We start from the raw sequence: 12165 nt of genomic DNA on the forward strand, positions 1-12165 counted from the left end.
TGGAGGGACTCACAGGTCCCAGCCGCCCCGAGCTTGACCCCGCGCCTTCGTGCAACACCTACCCTGGGGAGCGATGCCGTCCGGACGTGGGTGGCGCGGCGCTAGTGGGAGGCGGACATGGACCATGCGCCCTCCATGCGCCACACGGAGAAGGCGTAGCTGAGGCGCTCGTGGGCCACGTAGCTGCAGCTGGTCATCTTATTGTCCATCTCGTCGCTCTGCAGGACCTGGTAGAGGAAGTCTATGTACCTGGCAGCCAGCTTCAGCGTCTGGATCTTGCTAAGCTTGTCCGAGGGCAGCGTGGGGATGATCTTGCGCAGAGCAGCGAAGGCCTCGTTGAGCGACTGCGTGCGCTGGCGCTCGCGCACGTTGGCCAGGATGCGCTGGCTCTGCAGCTCCTCGAAGGACTGCGCGCTCGGGCTGGCCTTCTTGCCGCGCTTGCCCGGGGTCGGGCTGCCATCTTCGCTTGACTTTTTGCTGTAGCGCCGCTTCCTGCCGAAGCGCTTGGGCCGCCGCTCCAGCTCCTCCTCACTGGTGCCCAGGCTGTCCACGGGGGACACGGGCGAGCTGGAGCCCTCCTCCATGGCGCCCGCCCGGGCGCGTGGGGCCGGGGGCGCCGGGCGCGGGGCGCGCGCTCGGAGGCTGCTCGAGGGCTCCGGTTTCTCTCGAGGCCGGCTCGTGCAAAACCGAGGTCTCAGGGAGAGGAAGTTATTCTAACTTTTTTGGAAACCCTAGCCGGGCTGGGTTGCTAAATAGCTGTCAGGAGCGAAGACGGCGCGCTGATTGGCCGCTGTGGCCGGCCGGGGGCAGGACGAGTGCTGGGGCCTTTGCCGGCCGCCCCCGCCCCCCTCGGCGCGGCACTTTCAGTTTTGACTCAGCCTGGCCCATGCCACCGCGGTCACCCCCGAGCCCCAGGCCTTGCACGCCGCCCGCCTGGAGCGCACCGCCTGGAGCCCTAGCCCGGCCGAGTCTGGCTTTGCGGCTCGACGTGAACATCGGCCCCCGAGCCGAGGGGTCTCCGCGAGGAGAGCCCGACCCCAGATGCACTCCCGCGAGGTGAGGAGCAGCGGGAGCCTCTGGGGGCGCCCACACTCCCCGCGCCCTTGCTGCTCGTCCGAGCGCACAGGGTCACCCGCCTGGGGCGAGCGAGCTGAGTGCTGGGACGCCGGGTACCGGGCCGTTTGGACCTTCGGGTGCGGCAGGGAGCCCACTCCACGGACACGCCTTCAGATCTGTAGAGAAGCCGCTCGCGCAGGCTAGCTCGATAGGCTCCGTTTCTCACTCCAGCTTGCTGGGGAAACGCCGGCCAATGTCTCCCCCGAAAACTTCCCTTAAGTGAAAATTTTTGCGCCACTGCGAGCCTCTGCGGAGCGCCCTCCCGCCTGGCACTGCCCTGGGTGCTGGGCGCAGCTTGGGTCTGTGCCGGGCCTGTACCACCGCGCCTGGCCTCTGCGTTGTCCCTCAGGAGCTGAGGATCCTCTGAGGTCTGCGCACCGCCTCGGGCCAGCTTCCCCTGCGCCCCGGTGTCTGCCAGGCAGAGGACGCAGGTCCGTGAGGCGAGGGGCTCAGCCTCTGTGGGCGACGCTGCAGACCCCAGCCCGCACGCCATCTGGACGCTGGGCGCCATCGTGTTTGAAGTGATTGGGGGCTCTTTGTTCACCAGGCCTCTCTGGCTCAGGGCCTGGAGGTAGTTTACAGCTTTGATGCCTTTGAACCTATTCCCAGGTGACCTGGGCTCAATTAGGCCAGCCCTGAGCTGGGCTGTCAGGCGAGCATCGGATCAAGGGGACTGGAGCCAGCAGGGCCTGGCCTTTTTCTTGAAGTTGAACCCTGGGCCAGGAGCTCTTGGCCTGGGCTGTTCCTGGGGCGCAGGGCTGGCTGTGAGGTGAGCACTTAGGGAACCCAGGAGCACCAGTGGCACAAGGTCTCTCTAGGGGACATCTTCCCCAAAGGTCCCTGAAGGAGGGCAACACTGTGTGGGCAACATGGTGGACCTGGTGGTCAGCAGCGCATGAGTGAAAGGTCCCCCTCCTGCACCTCCAGGCTTCCTTCCTCCATTTGGGGAAGGCCGGCAGTTTATCCCACACAGCAAAGATATTTCCTTGCCCTTTTCTTTAAAATATTTAAGTGAAAACTTAAAGAACAAAAGCAACAGCAGCCAGGTGCCTGCAGGCCCATCTTACTGAGTGGGGGCATTTTTTCCTGGGCCTGGGACAGAAGGGGCCTGTTCCTCCTGCCCTGCTCCTCTGTGTGCTGGAGTCCAAGCTGAGGAGGTCCAAAACCCAGATGGTTCTGCTGGGCTTAAACATAAGCGACATCTTTCTCCAGACGGAGACACTTACTGAGGAGAGGGACCTCCCTGTAGCTGGCTGACCCTCTCTCCTTCTCTGTTTCTCCTGTGTGTTTTCCTTTGTTTGCCTCCTCTGTCTGCCTCTCTCTCACTCCCACCTCCACCAGGCAGGGTGCAGAGCTAAACTGGGAGGGAAAACTGCCCAGCCTGGAAAACTGCCCTGGGGCACTGCGGCGCAGGGTACTCAGGCTGGGGGCTCCCCTCTGGCTGAGGAGATGGACACAGAGGACAGGGTCACCTGTGGCTTCACAGCATAGAACCCAGTAGTACTGTCTGGGTAGACCTTCTTCAGTGCTTTGGCTGAGCTGGAACCTAAATGAAAAAGCAATCGATCTAGAAAACAATGCTCCGGTTATTGATGTAGTTTGAATCGTTTCTTTCAAAATTGAGTCATGGATAAGGCTAATAAAACTCACATATTAATAGCATGAGCCACAGAATATTTTTGTGTGTGAATATCCATGGGCTGGACCACCCAGACTCCCTCAGACTTGTGGGAAATATCTGCAGTAAGGGTTCGAGGAAGCAAATATAGTTCTCAGTGTATTTATTCATTACTGAGTAGGAAAAGTCATGACAATGCTGCTTTTCATATATGTTTTTAAAAATGTGCTCTTTTTTCCATGAGACTTTGTTTTCTAAAAAATGACCTGTTCTGAAAGATTCCTCTATTGCCCGTTTCCCTGCTGGCCACAAGTAAGAGGAGTGCTGAGTTTTCACTGTGCCCTCAATGGCTCTTCGCTTGGCATTGGTTTCTCTGCAGTTGAATGTGACACTCCTGGGCCCATTACCTCGGGATGGGCTTCAGGATGAGGACTCACTCAGTCAGCTCCTGGGACTTACTGGGATAATAAAATATGTGTCTTACGAACCCCCAAAGACAGCAGTAATTTATCCATGCAATGTCATGGCTGTTTCCATTCAGATGCCCGCATAGGTGAATCCGTCGTCTGGCCAGAGACCCCATCATGGTTTAGCTCTATGATGTTCATTATGGAGACAGGGATTAGGTATTTCTAAAGGCTCTGATGTGCATCTGTAATGATCTGGTGCATTCTTACTACTTGAATGTGGTGATTTTGCAAAGCTTAAGCAGAGGACAAAAGCCTACATTTGCATGACACAATTATCCCAACAGATGAATGAATGTATCAGTGATATTTACAGAGAGATGGAATGCACTTTCTTCTCCTTATTACGAGGAGCAGGTCTGTGCCAACAAGGGCCATGTCCACAATGCAGTAAAAGAATTCTGGTGTCTTCGTTTTGCTTAATCTGCCTAGAAGATGACAGTGTATGCGGCCAATTGTTCTCAGAAGCCCCAAATTCCGAGATGGGCTCCTGAGAATTCTGTGACAAAGTTATAGTCATCTGGATAAATTATAGGGCTCCTTGCATTGCTTTGTTGAATGTTAGAAGAGGAATTGCTGTAGAGGAAGGAAACGACCCTTGGGCCATACACTGGGATTTTGTTGTTGGTAACGCTTTATACTTCTGCACTATCCCCATTCACTGGATTTCAATCACAAAATAGCTTCCCCAGTAGGAGCTGGTAGGGGGATATGAAAAAACATGATTTTTAGCCCAAAACCCAGGGGTAGGCATGAAAATACTCTCAGGTCTTGCAATGAAATAATATAGTCCTGGTGATGAGCTTCTGACAGTCTCTGGAAGCCAAGTCCAAGAGTCAGGTATTTGGCTAGATTACAGCCACAGCACCAGTCGGGCAGAGCCGTACTCACATGGGCCAGGTTCCCCTTTAAGAAATCACCTGGGCCAGGCTTGGTGGAGATACCTCAGGAGTCTGAGGTAGGAGCATCCTTGCAAGTTTGAGACCAGCCTGAAGTACAGAGACCCTGTCTCAGCTCCTCTCCTTCCCCAGAAAACAAAGAAATGTTTGCCCTTGGGATTTAGGAGGGCACAGGAAAGACTTCAGGGCCAAGTTCTGTCACTGTATGTCCACTGCAGCTGCCATCAGCACCCCACCCCCCTTTCCATCCTCTGCGCTGTCATCCTGCGCTGCAGCAGAGGGAGGAGCAGCGTGACCATTCTCGGCCCCCACAGGTCTAGTCTGCAAGACGCATTATTGGCTGTGTGGAGCGGGACCAGGTGGGGATGTTTGCTTTTCAACAGCCAAAGCCCAGGCACTATATTCTAGGGGGACAGGAGGGCACCAGCTTCTGGAGAGAGGCCGGCAGGTAGCTGTGGTTTGAAAGCCAACAGAAACAGCAGCTCTTGCCTCGAAGGAGGGTCTGGAATCTCTGTCTTCCTGGCGCTGAGGGGCCCAAGCCTTCACTCCTCAGTGGGGCTGGAGGTCAACTTCTGCCTGAGCCTACTTAACTCTCTGCAAATGGTGCCATAGTCTCTAAGAAGTTATCTCCTTTAGAACAAACCACCATGGTGGGACCCTGCTGCCCTGATGTGGTGCCCACACCCTGCACTGTAGCCTTGGGTGGTGGAGAGGGGACACCTGCATGCATCTACCCCATGCACAGCATGGATGCTCAACGTCACCAGTGTGGGCTTGCAGTGCAGGGAGAACAGTGGCTTCTCCACATGGTCGCAAATACCTGTTAGAGTCAACCAAAGTTATTCTTCAAGAAACGTGACATTTTTTTTCTTGGAATGTATTCTGAATTTCAATTCTAATAACAATGGAGAGATCAAGTCAGACATAAAGAAATAGGACAAAGAACTGGGTGTAGAGAACTGGTATAGATGCCAGCTTTCCTGAATTAGCCTTATTTTGTGGATTTGGCTTTGGAATCTAGAAACAGTTGACATAATTACAACAAATTAAGTTAAAATTAGAAAACAGAATTCTAAAATACCAAAGCAAAATCAAACAAATTTTGTATCATATTAGTGACTTAGCTGTGCAGGCAAGAATAATTTGTGATAGCTCCAAAGCCTGATAATTTATGTTTGAATTCCTAGTAAGATATATTCCAACGCAAAAAGAACTGAAAAAAAATACTTAGATGTTGCAGCTTTCCTGTTTCTAATCATAAAATCACCTCTGCCCTTTTGATACTGTACTATGAGCTAAAACGAAGGCCTAAGTTCACATTTTTGAGAACCGAGATTCTCAACTCCAAAGAAAAGACATAAAATATAAAATAGAAGAAATTATGAAACATAATCTAAAGTCATTGGCATCAGCATGTGCCCAGGATATATTCTATTCTAAACAAGGAGCTTCCTGATCCTGACTCCAGGAGACCAAGGACTGTTGACCTGCCTGCTGCAGTAATGTGTGCTGACAGCACCTGCCCCATTGCAATGCTGCTTTCCCACTGCGAACCCCACTGTGAACCCCAGAGGAGGGGTCTGATCTAAAGTCCTGGGCCAAATGCTTGGCATATGAGCCCAGAACTTACCAAGCCACCAGTACCACTGTGGTCAGGTCAGGCAGTGTGCACAGGCCAACTGGGAGTGATGGGTAGCTCTGGCAGGTGCCTGCCATGGGTGCTGGTGCAGCCAATGCAATAAAATCCATGAGTTCACAATGCAAATTAAGTAAAAATCTTAGCAGCCACTTTTTTGGCTGCTGCTAGGAAACTGATTCATGGTTCTGAGAAATGGCAGATAAAGGGAATGAGCCAAGCATGGAGCCCGCCTTTCTTATTATGATCTGCCTCAAGGCAGCCTAAGAGCTACCAAGAGAGTATTCCCTCTACAAGCATTCAGAAGGTGCTACAAGCCAAGAGGCTGGGTCACAATGGCAGCCTCTTAGGGGCTCCCTGGTCTCAGGAAGCTGTCGGGTGCTGCTGGGCCCTGCCAGCCACCATCCCAGGCACACCTCCATCCCTGTGCCAGCCCCAGCACTGCAGGGATGGCAGGCAGAGCCTCCCAGTGGTTGCAGCCAGTGCCAAGAAATGCAGGGCAACTCTGCTGGGCTCAGGCGCTCCTGGGTCTCTGACCCATCTTGCCATCTTACACAGCTGGGCCTGCAAGGAAGCCTCGGGCAGCATGATCTGTAGGTCCCTGGTCCAACCCTGATCACAGCCTGTGACCTCTCAGACCACGAGTCCTGGGGCTTTGCCACCCCTCACACAGTCTCACAGCAGCCTCTCCCTACTCAGTCTGTCCCCACAGAGAGCCCGTCTAGAGCCCCTGCCAGTCTCCAGTGACAGCCAAGAGGCCAACTTCTTCTCATCCTTCAAGTCTGCCTGAGACATCTATTGTCACTTAACAACCACCTCTGTAATTTAGTGGTTAAAACATCAACCATTTTATTTGCTCACAGTTGTCCAGGCTGGTAGCTTGGACTGCACCGGATAGCCGTTTAGGATTGGTTTTCTGCTTTTGGCACCACACTTTGTACCACCATGTATGTGTGGTCATCTCCTGGTTCAGGCTAAGCTGGCCTCTGTTGCATCCTGGCTAGCACTGGGCTGCCACCTCACTGTCCTCCATGTGTTGGGCTCCTCCTGATGGACTCTGGACTACAACAACAGCCCCAGCACCATGCGTGTAGCACCTTTGTTAGTGTCCCCGGGGCCAGTGACTACAGGGGCTGGGCAGATTCAAGAGTTCAGTGTTCCACAGTTTACTAGCAACTGTCTATGCATATGTGTATACATATGTATATATGTGCATGTATTGTGTGGTCATGTGTGTATTTGTATGTATGTGCATATACGTATGTGTATATATGTGTATGTATTGTGTATAGATGTGTGTTGTATATGTGCATGTGTGTGTCTGTGTGTGTTGTGTATATGTGTGTACACATGTTTGTGTACATATGTGTGTATGTATTGTGTATATATGTGTGTTGTGTATGTGCATGTGTGTGTGTTGTGTATATGTGTATGTGTGTGAGCATGCACCCACATGCTGGGTTGGAGGTCCGCTAGGAGATTCACTTTAGGATGGCCACCTCAGGACCCAGCCACAGTTCAGGAGACCCAGCTTTTGAATTTGTCCATCCTTTCCTTGTCCCCAGCCATTGCTATGCCAGACGTGGTCCCTCCTCACCAAATGCCCTCTGTGATAGGCAGGAAGGTAACCAGGCCTTGAGCATCACACGATGGAGGGACAGACACTGACTGCAGAGTGGGTGGGTCTGGAAGAGTGAGCCTGGCCACCTGATCTCTTGCTCACCACCATCTGAGCCGCCCACAGGTGCTCCCACCCACACGAGGCCACCTGCCACGCTGTGGTGTGATGCAGCCCTGAGCCCCAGCAGAACCCTTCTTCATGAATCCTCCAGCCCCAGGGTCACCAGCCAAAGGAGCCTCTTCTCTGCACTCTGTACAGTACCAGGTATTTTGTTACAGCAACGCAAAGCAGGCCAAGGTAGCTGCTGGCCCCCTAGAGGACATCTTTCACCTCCTGCCTGGACATCAGCTTGGAGCCCCCAGTTCTGGAATTCTGAATAGGCCTGGGGCTGGCTGGATTCTCACACTGAGAGTGTGGATTTGCACACACTTGCCCTGTTTTCCTCACTTCTGCTCTGCGGCTGGGCACCCTCCTGCTTGAATCCCTGATGGGTCCCATTCTCCAGGCAGTTTTCTGGCTCCTTCCAGAACCTTCTGGGGGGGGCTGGCACTGCAACTGTCCCTGTCAGCTTTCCTGCTTGTGGGGCCGTCTGAGCGCTGGGCCGCCCAGCTGCGGACTCACTCTCAGCTCTGGCTTCTGTCTTTGGCCTGGTACCTTCCCAGCTGTGCCTGCTGTCTGCCCTCCCCTTCTCTCTGAGCTCCAGGTTTAGTTGTTTCCTTTGTTCAGTTTGAGAGGGGAGGAGCCGAGATCGGAGCGCACCATCATTTTTAATTGGTAGTTGCCTGGGATTATTTTAAAACTCTAACATACAAGTTAGAAGCCGTGGGCTGGATGGCTTGGGGTCCTCTGCGTTCTTCAGAGGCCCCCAGGCTAGCAAGGTGCAGGGTCAACGTTTCCCACAGGGCTGGGGAAGCTGCTCACTGTAGACGCCTGGGGTGGAGGATCCCAGAAGCCTGTAGGGAATGGGGAAACCAGAACAGGGGCTCCCCTCATTACTGCTTTTCTGCTCAGTTCAGTGACCCCCTATGAGCCTGCTGGGGCTCCTCAATTGTGGAGGATTTCCCGGCTGCCCCTGCGAGCTGCAGGAGCAGCTGGGCTTACTGCAGTTGGCTTCAATTCACAAACTAGGAAGATTCAATGTTGCCTCCGTCAGACAGGCCAGGAAGGCCACCCCATGGCCCCATGGAAACCCCACCATCTGAGTAGATCTGCTCAAATGGCCTTCTAAGCAGTGGCATTCCCATCCTCTCTCCCCACCGTCACACATGCTGCCCCCACACTCCTCCGTTGCTCATTCGCCTCCCTGAACACTGAACAGTGGGGCGAGGTGGACTCCGGGCTGGGCAGTCATTAGCTGAGGCACGCACGCAGCCGTGCACTTTAGGGAAGAAATTAAGTGCACTCAGCAAATTATTCACATGGCGTGTGTTTACTAAGGTGTTAAGAAGTGGGGCAGGAGTCACAGAAACCAGGGTTTGAACAACACGATGTGTGGCGGGTGGAGGAGGAGACGTAGAAGGGAGAAGCAGGTGGGGCTGGGAGAGACCCCCCCTAAAAGTATGGGTACATTGCCCTGCACAGAAGGGGGAAGGGCACTTGGGTGAAGAAAGGTGCTGAGCCCAGAGGTTGCAGATGGGCACTTACGTTCCTGTAGTAGGGAGGCCCTAAGGTTGGTGGTCAGTGGTCAGTGGTCAGCACTCTTTTGGTTGTAAGTAATAGAAATACAACCCAAAGCTGCCAAACAGAAAAAGGAATTTGTTCATTGGCTCACTCCCTGGGAAGCTCTGGCTGGGGCTGGCCTCCGGACTCAGGCTAAGCTGGATCCAGCACTTTCCAGGTGTGACTGACTGGTCTCCCACTGTGCTGCACTCTGGGCAGGCTCTCGCCTCTTGCTTGTGGGTGTGCGGCATTGCCCTCTGGGCTGGTTCTCAGTGCTTCCCCTCTTGCTCCAGCACAGAGTCCAACAGAGTCCCTACTGCCAACTTCAGCAGTAGGTCCAGGGAACCAGAGGGCAGCGGGTACCCTGAGTGGGGAGGGTCCCAGATCATGGAGAGTTGTGGTGTAAAGATACAGGCTCTGTAGATGATGGGTACTGGACTCCTTAGGGAATGCAGACACTTTTGGAGCTCGGATTCTTTCTGCCAGCCCTGGGCATCCGAGGGAGTTCTGGGAATGGAAGCAGAGGCCACGTCTGACTTTGAGGGTGACAAGCACTATGGCAGCCAGCTGGAGGCTGCATGTGCATGCAGAAATGGGAAGGGAGGAGAGCACTGCATACATGTGTGTGGAGTGGGAAGGAGAGGATTGTGTACATGCACAGGAGAGTGCACATGTGCATGCATGTGCACACGTGTACAAGTGTGCATGCACGCTTGTATGAGGAGCTGGCCGTTGGAGGGAGTGGCCTGAGATGACCCCTCCTCTTGTGCCACGAATACCCTGGAGCCAACACTCTGGTTACTAAGCCCACTTAGGTGGTCTGGCTCAACATTGATGTTCTGCTTGGTTGTGTGGACTGGGGACAGTTAGGCACACAGCGTAAGCGTAGGGGGAGCTCAGAGGACCCAGCCATGGCAGCCAGCTGCAAAAAGGAGTGGAAAACAGCAAAGGATGGGTGACAGGAGATGGTTCTGTCCCTGTCACTGCCGGGGGTAACCTGTGTTATTCCCCACCCCACCCAGGGACTCAGTTTCCCCTGTGAAATCGGGTGGGGTGAATGGTCTCCTGTTCCCACAGGACTATCGCTGATGGGACCTGGGCTTCCTGGGACACTCGGACAGGGCAGCATTTCAGGAGGAATGGCACAGCAGGCCATGTGGCCAAGGGTCTCTGTGCTTTGTCTGACTATAGGGGATACAGGCCTGAGCTCAGAAAGCCCCTGCCCCGGGGGTCACAGGAATTTATTATCTCCAGGGCTTCAGACTTACAAATTACGGTCTTTCTTCCCAGAACCCTTCTGAGCTTTAGCAGATCTACATTACAGCTGTATACAAAACTTATGGCCCATGAGTTGAAAATTCAAGGCGACAAGGCCTCAGCATGCATCTGAATAAAGACACAAGTCTGACCTAACATGCTGAAAGCAATAAACTTGGATCACACGTGTGTGTTAAACTCTGATTGTATCTTGAATATAAAAACACATCAAAGACATCTGCTGGGGAACCTTGTGGGGGGGGGATGGAAAATTTCTTCATTATGGAGGTCACCAGAGTGACTAACAGAGAGCCAGAGAGAGAGAAGGAGAGGGAGAGAGACAGAGAGAGCCCATCTTGGCTGGAAGAAGTGCAGGCATTCTCGCATGTAAAGTTCGTATGTAGATTCATGTGTGCATGCATTTATGTGTGTGGGACTGTTTACACGCACATTTGTGTGTACTTGCCTCTGTGTTGTATATGGGTGTGTGTGTTTAAGCATGTGATTTGTGAAGCAGCATATAGGGTGATGCATTTCATTTTTGTGTTTCATTTTTGGTGCTTGGGGCAGGACACAGGGCCTCCTGCACACTAACCACGCCCTGTACCACTGAGCCGAACTCTCCGCCCCCAGTTGCGCATTTTCTTAGAATTTTATTTCACTTGACCCTGGTTCTTTGCTTCATTTCATTATCTTCCCCCAGGACATGGGAGTAACAGAAGCCCAATGTACCCCACTTTCTAACTCCACTGACCACCTGCACTGGTTTTGCACTGCAGCCTGCGCCTCTGATGTTCTCTTTCCTCCTCTGCCCCATGAGTCTTCCCTCTTTCTCTTCCAAAAGCCTGCCTCACCTACCTGGGGCAGTGCTCCCTGACCCCTGAGAATGAAGTAAAACTGCCTTGGGTGTTCTCTCTTTTTTTGGGCTTTTTCGTTTTTATCGGTACTAGGGATCGAACTCACGACTGCCTGCTTGCAAGCCAGGCGCTTACGCCGCTGAGCTAAACCCCCAGACCCCTGCCTTGGGTGTTTCTTTGAGAGATATTTTCCCCTGGAGGAAATGTCATGAGCGCTGGCTCCAGAAGAAGACAGTCACCCCTATCATGCTGGGATGCGCAGGGCCACTTCCCATGTGATACATGTTCTGTCTCTGGGCTGTGGGTGAGCAGGGCTCCCCCAGCGACAGTCCACTTCCCACCCCACAGCCAGCCTGACCCAGTGGCTTAGGTTGCCTACCCTGCCTGTGGCAATGAGCTGTGAAGAAGTCTCTAGAGGTTTGGAATGGATAAGGGGAGAAAACATTTGCACTGTTTTTCCTTTTAAAATATCATCATGGAAGGAATCAGGAATACTATTGTATTTTCTTCTAAGATGATTCCACAAGTAATATTTATCCATAAAACCAATAACAGTGCAAGTAATGGAAATCTCCAATCTGAGAGGGAATCTCCCTTTCAGATTTAGGGAAAATGATCAGTTTCATGGAGAGGAAGAGAAGAAGGCAAAAGAGAAGGTAATAAGAGAAGCTGATACCTGGTTTTAAAAAACCACCCTTGTTCAGGGCTGGGGATTTAGCTCAGCGGCATAAGCACCTGCCTTATAAGCAGGTGGTTGTGAGTTTGATCCCTGATACCGATAAAAAAAATAAAATTTAAAAAAAACAGCCTTGTGAGTCTTTGCTGTAGATGAGGGGGCAATTGACTCGGTTTCCCCAAGGATTGTATTTTCCTCTCACTTTCTTGGTCTTGATTTTGTGAGACCCTCAGCCATCAAGCGTCCCTCTTCCACGCCCTCCTTCAGGAACGCGGGTCCCTTTCCATACAGGATGGAGAACTCCCTCTCATGTAACTGTTCCAATTTTATTTTCAGCACTAGCGATTTGAACACAGGGC

At 52.8% G+C, this 12165-nt stretch overlaps 1 protein-coding gene across 1 annotated transcript in view; it reads right to left on the bottom strand.

The window, feature by feature from the left end:
• Positions 1-733, bottom strand: part of Twist2 (twist family bHLH transcription factor 2) — a 38550-nt gene extending 37817 nt beyond the window's left edge. The window contains exon 1 of the mRNA XM_003474569.4: positions 63-733. Within this exon, the coding sequence (XP_003474617.1) occupies positions 102-584 (483 nt within the window). The 5' untranslated portion in view covers positions 585-733 and the 3' untranslated portion in view covers positions 63-101. The remainder of the gene's footprint in view (positions 1-62) is intronic.
• Positions 734-12165: the final 11432 nt, after the last annotated feature.

Source organism: Cavia porcellus, unplaced genomic scaffold (assembly GCF_034190915.1).
Source record: "Cavia porcellus strain 051 isolate PalLab524CR breed Dunkin Hartley unplaced genomic scaffold, mCavPor4.1 scaffold_26, whole genome shotgun sequence".
Classification (NCBI taxonomy): Eukaryota; Metazoa; Chordata; class Mammalia; order Rodentia; family Caviidae; genus Cavia; species Cavia porcellus.